Source organism: Phalacrocorax aristotelis, chromosome 2 (genome assembly GCF_949628215.1).
Source record: "Phalacrocorax aristotelis chromosome 2, bGulAri2.1, whole genome shotgun sequence".
Lineage (NCBI taxonomy): Eukaryota > Metazoa > Chordata > Aves > Suliformes > Phalacrocoracidae > Phalacrocorax > Phalacrocorax aristotelis.
Genome location: NC_134277.1, coordinates 22,130,312 through 22,136,311, shown reverse-complemented (window position 1 = coordinate 22,136,311; position 6,000 = coordinate 22,130,312). Strand labels below are relative to the sequence as shown.

General features: G+C 35.1%; 1 protein-coding gene across 1 annotated transcript in view; it reads left to right on the top strand.

The window, feature by feature from the left end:
- The first annotated feature begins 4,310 nt into the window (after positions 1–4,310).
- Positions 4,311–6,000, top strand: part of MALRD1 (MAM and LDL receptor class A domain containing 1) — a 282,805-nt gene continuing 281,115 nt past the window's right edge. The window contains 1 exon segment of the mRNA XM_075082688.1: positions 4,311–4,473. Within this exon segment, the coding sequence (XP_074938789.1) occupies positions 4,311–4,473 (163 nt within the window).

Genomic DNA, 6,000 nt, shown 5'->3' with positions numbered 1-6,000 from the left:
ATCCTGCAATAGCTTGACTTTCTTCTGCTTTGCAGATGTCATTCATTTCCAGTTTGACAATTAAAAACTAGAGCGGTTGTATGATAATATAGATAGCATATTTTTGGGAGGGGGCTCTCAAAACTAAGTCTTGTTTCAAAATTACAATTTTGGTGGTTTTCTTAATAATTGGATAAAATTTTTCTAGCACAAAAAATTTGGAGGATTGTTTGTATTAAAATTAATGATGTTTACTAAAACTGTATATTAAGAGGAAATGAGATATATGTTAAAGTATATACACTGATGCTGTAATGCTCCCTACTCTGATCACATGTAGAAATGTTATAATCTTGCTATTAAAAGGTTATATTAAATTTAATGAAATTTTGATTTATCTGAAAATTTGACTATGTTTTTTATTCTGTAAGGCTTTTCCCTGAAAGAAAGTTGGTAGCAGCAGCGAACTTTGAACACTGTTTTCAGATGGTGAAACTAATATTCCATTTTTGAGTTCTTTCCTCTGTTTCATGTGTTGATAATAACTGTCTCTACAAAAACTTAATGGAGAATTACTAACTGCAATCCATTTTCTGCTTAAGCAGATAGCTTTCTGTTGATTTGAAAAATAGACTTAAAAATGCAAAACTTTTCTGGCCCTGTTTCAATACTTGTTTGGACTTCTTTATAAGATTTTCCTTTTAAAAATCCTAGATTAGATATCTACAACTTTTTCAACAGATCTACTTAAACAAGTGGAAAAGCTGAGAGAACAATCTTTTTCACTTACAGGAAATGTATTTTTGTTTTGGCTTAAATGAAATTAATTAGGCTAAACTAGATAAATCTAGCTCTGATGAAAATTCAGGCAGTTTTTAAGTTTAATATTTTTTCCCCTTTTTGAGAACTGCTTGTTTGTTAAAGTAACTTTGAAAACAGACATAGTGTTTGGCTCTGCTTGTTCTCCTTTTAGTCTTTAGTTTCTCTGCAAAATTTTTCTACTGCTTTCAAAAAGCCCCTTTGATTACTAGCCATCCTCATGCTTTTCTGACATTCTGCATATTTTTACTGGTTTATACACCTTCATTCTCTCTCCATTCCTCCTTTTTCTAGATCTCGATTCTTCTTTCTGCTTTCAGGGTTCTTGCAGTTCAGTACTTGAAGTGTTTGTCCTTTTGACTTTCCCTGCAAGTTTTTTGCTTCCAAGTCATCTATTTGTCCCTTTTAATATATTTCTCAGAGCTATGAAAAACTGTGGTGCTGTTCTTATTAGTTGACAAGAAGGCTGACTTGCTGCACTTGTCAAGAAACCCTCCGTACTTGCACATAGCTACACACTTGCAAAAAAGTCACCTTTTCTTTGGTTTTGCACTTTTTGTTAGATCTTCACTGAAATACCTTTTTTTCTTCACTAAAAATCCCTGGATAACACCCTAAATGCTTGCTGAATATATGGTGCATTTTTCATCTATTTCCACTCATAACAGATCTTATGGCGATTCTGAATTTTTTGGGTTATGCATTTTTGCTTCTTACTAACATTTTAGAGCATAATAAAAATGGAAATGGATACCAGTTTCTGCTAAGAATTACCTTCTTACTCACAGAGCTCGTATACAGATTTTATGTTACAGGCAGAGCAGGACAACAGCTCAGAATATTGCTGCAGAAGTTTTAATAAAATGGCAAAAAGCTGAAAGACTCAGAAATTCTGTCACTGTGAAGTACAACGGTGTGAGGGGGAGTTTTAGAAAATGTAGCAGAAAAAAAGGAATAAGATGAAATATTGTATGTTGGAAAAAAAATAGATTGGAATACAAATCAGCTGAATAGCATAAAACATTTAAGCCTTTACAAATGTAGTAATAGTACATATTATATGGAATAGTTCTGGGTTTTTTTATATAAGCTTCTAATTTAAGATGTATTTACAGAAGGAAAGCAAGCAATTAAATTATTCACATTCTTGAAGAACTCTGATATATATATATATAAATATATATATAAATGAACTCTTAATTCATTTATTAGTAGCTCTGATTTTCTTCAGGAAGTTTTCCAATCAACTCTATGGCCTGAGGACAAAGCGTTAAAATGAAGCACATAGAGTAATGTCCACAGAAGAACAGTGATGAAAAGGGTGGAGTTGAACCAAACCAGCTGGAAAATGCTTTCTAGGCAGAACTGAAACCTTTATTACAACAGACATATGTCTGCCTCTGGTGTTGGAGATAATAGGAAGTTGCATCAGACCTTGAACTGCTAGCCTTCTGGCAATGGTGGAGTAGTAGTCTTTGTACCCTGACAAGAGATTTTTTACCTTATGAAAATACAGATCTGCAATGATTGATGTGCCTCCAGACATAGGTTGTCTGTTTCTTTTTTTCTTTTTGTAGATTCTATAGCACTTGTGCTTCCTAATCAGCATACTTCAGCTACGGAAATATACCTTGTCTTAATACCGCTCACCAGGGCTAACGGGCAAATCGGAGGTATGCACAGTGGTATGTGCATTCCACTTATTTGATCTTGGAGAATTTACAGGTTAAGAAAAGTCCAGAGCTGCTGGCATCAGTTACTTATTACAAGGTGTTACTTGGGCAATTGTATGATCTTTTTAGCAAACTAATACCACGTGGGCATAAAAGTAGTTAGGAACAGTGAGATGAAAATATATCTATTAAAGGAGTGCCAGGCTTACATGATGGTCAGCCTAATTTTGTCTACTTTTGACAATCATTTGCCTTGGACTAATACTGTCCTTCAACTTCCGCAATCATCTTCTCCTTTTCCTACTATATCTCCTTCCCTTGGGTTTAGGACATCTAAATGCTTAAGGTACTTCATTAATACAATTTCTTTGTTTTCTTGTGTTGCTAGGCTGAACAAAACAAGTTGATTCAATCTTCTCTCAAAAGGCTGGCTTTTTGGACTGGCCAAATACCTCTCCCCACACTTCCACCTCAATTTGAAGATCCTTGATTCATCCATGTAAAAGCTTTGTCAGAACTGGTGTGTTTTAGTGAAAAACAGTTCAGAAATTCAAAGTCGATTTTGCATCAAAGGGATTGTAAATCAGCACACTGACTTTTGTCTCTTGTACTGATGGAGTCCTTTTGTACAAGGATGTTTTAGTAATGCCCATCTCTGCTGGGTGAGCTCTGATTGGCCTACCATATACTGCACTGTAAATCTACACAATGCGAATACTCTTCTTGACAGCTTTATAAGGAACTATTGTGTTGCCTCTGGCCACACTTTTTTTCCCAAAAGCACTATTTCAGACTAGCCCTTCTGCAAATTATGGGGGTGGGGTGGGGGTTATAGCTATAATTAAATAACCCTGGACAGAGACTGAGTATGTTGGCAGGGTAATACATTTGGGGATGGTACTGTTGGTCGTTTCCCCTAACAATGGATTCCTGCAGTGGGTGACAAATTGTTATTATTACTTTGACAAATTCTGGCTGTGTTTGTTTGTATGATCATATTGTTCACTGTTCATAAGAATTCAGATATGGGATCCTAGGTATCTCTGTTTTTTTCCTAAACTTGGGAAACACTAGTAGTATCACGCAAAATATGATTTTTCCAGAAAATACAGGAATTTAGTAACTGGAAAAGCATTCATTAATAGGCAACCATTCATGTATTTTTTTGCAAATTGTGGTTGCAGATATGATTCCATTAAGAGCTAGGTACTCTAAAGTAATCCAGTTGTTATCTGCAGTTGTAGCCCAAGTAAATAATAAATAGATACCACTTTCAACTGTCAGTATTGTATGTCTACCGGCTCTGAAAATTCTAAATTTTTCCCTAGATCAGTCACTTACAATCCTTTTTATGCAAAATCAACATTGAATTTCTCAACTGTTTTATACATTTGATGCACAAACTGTTCTAAGTTGTGTAACCATTTGCCAACTCCTTCTGAGAAAAGACAGATCTTAATGAACGTTGGTCACTTAGTAACGCTACTCTGTTGTCCTGTTATTTTCTTATCTCATATATTTGAAATATAGTTGAAACTATCAGGCAATAAATCCAATCAATAAGTTAATGATATACATTTGATTTGCATAGGATGCATCAACATTTTTAGTGCTAAAATAATGTTACAATTCAGTTAAATATTATCCAAAGACACACCCAGTTGAAAGTCACTGCTGTGCAGAAGCCACATTTCCTTTAAGCTGCAGATTTGGAAAGTGAGGTTCTAAAAACATCTTTCAGAGACGTGTGTTAACACAGTTTTTTCAAAGACACTTCATGACCAATACTAGACTTAAAGTAATTATTTCCAAGTGAAAGCTTGGTTAGTAACATAACCCATGAACAGATTCATATTCTCCTGTGCATTATATTACATTGCTCTGGTAGATATTCAGTCATCTAGAGGAAGTCAATGCCAACGTGGTGATGGCTCCTCTGCTCCATCTGGGGAACTGTGCATTTTCACCAACCAGTGTGGAGACAGCAGCGATGAGAAACAAGGTAGGTCTCAGTGGGCTTCATCATAAGTGTGATACAGTTTGATAACTGAATGCTGCAGCAGAGAGAACTAGGGGGAATTTTTTTTGTTACAAAGATGTTTGGGTATTCCCCCCCACCATTGGATTTTCTAAGATAGTTTCTTCCTGCTTCAGTTTGATTTTTTTCCTGCTTAATTTTCAACCTCTATACAGTGCAACTCCTTCACAAATCTTTATATGGATATTATGTAGAAATGCAGGTGTTTCCTCATCCACATACATTAACTGGAGTTTTAACAAGTATTACATTTTTTCCTTAATTGGTGGTAAAGTTGTTTGCTGAAATTCAGGTTTCATCAAAAATACCTAGATCAAGGTATAAGGGACAAGTGCTTTTTTTTTCATGGGGAAAATTTTCTTGAATTCATGAACTGATAATCCCATCTTAATCTTTTATTTCCCTTAAGCGAAAGATCTAAGAAGTGAGAGTGAATTTTAACTGCTAGTGTCTGAGTAAATTTGCATCCAGAATACTCTAACACCAAATGATGCTGCAAATGATTTCATATGATGTATAATATAGTGCTGTTCTTTGAGGACCTTTGTTCTGGAGTGCAAAGAAGAGCTTGGATATATCAAATATTTTAATTCAAACTAAGAGCTTTCCTAAGTTCTTCCACTCACTGTGCAGCAAAGCAAGCTACTGTATTTGTTAGGTTTTTCAGGTTTAGGTTTAAATTTAAGTACATTGTCTTTAGATGAGCCTGTGTGTTTCTGTGCACACTGAAAACTGCTAATTAAAGCATGTTAACAATCACTGAATTTAGCTGAAATCTGTGAGGAAGAGCAGTAACTTAAATCCAGATTCCTCAAATTACACTTGTGTGCCCAGATACACGTTGTTTTTCTTCTTCCGATATGAATCCCTGTTTTATTCAAATCCTATTCAATTATCTGTTTGGAACAGGAGTCTAGAATCACCTCTAGGATACTTGATTTTTGTTCCTCTACAAATAAGACAATTGTTAAGTCCGTATTGGATATCAATACATTTTGTAGCTTTATTGAGCTGTACTAAAATATATTAAATGCCAATGGCTGGAAATGATGCCTTTTGAATCCCCTGATGTGTGACTAACACATCTCAGGTTAGCATATTTTTTTTTCACCACTTGCACAAGAGATGGTTATGCTACGTTTCACTGCATAGCTTTGAAATCCTCATTGTACTTGGTCTTGGTTTTCCTAGAAAGAACATTTCCTCCAGGCAGAACTTTCTATTATGATTGCAGAATACACAGCAAGACATGCATTCTCCCATTAATTTTTATGGAGGTTTTTCATACTTGTTTGTTGAGGGAATACTGCTATAGACAAATGCTTATATGAAAGCAGAGAAATTAAATGTTGCTCAAAGACTAACTTAGTAAAGTGAGCCTGTGGGCTCTATGGAAGACCTAAGTATCAAATAATATTTTACTTTAAGTATGGATGAGCAAGTGTGTGGAACCAGGCTCTGAGTGACAGGCTGTGGTTGCTGAGGCTGCTT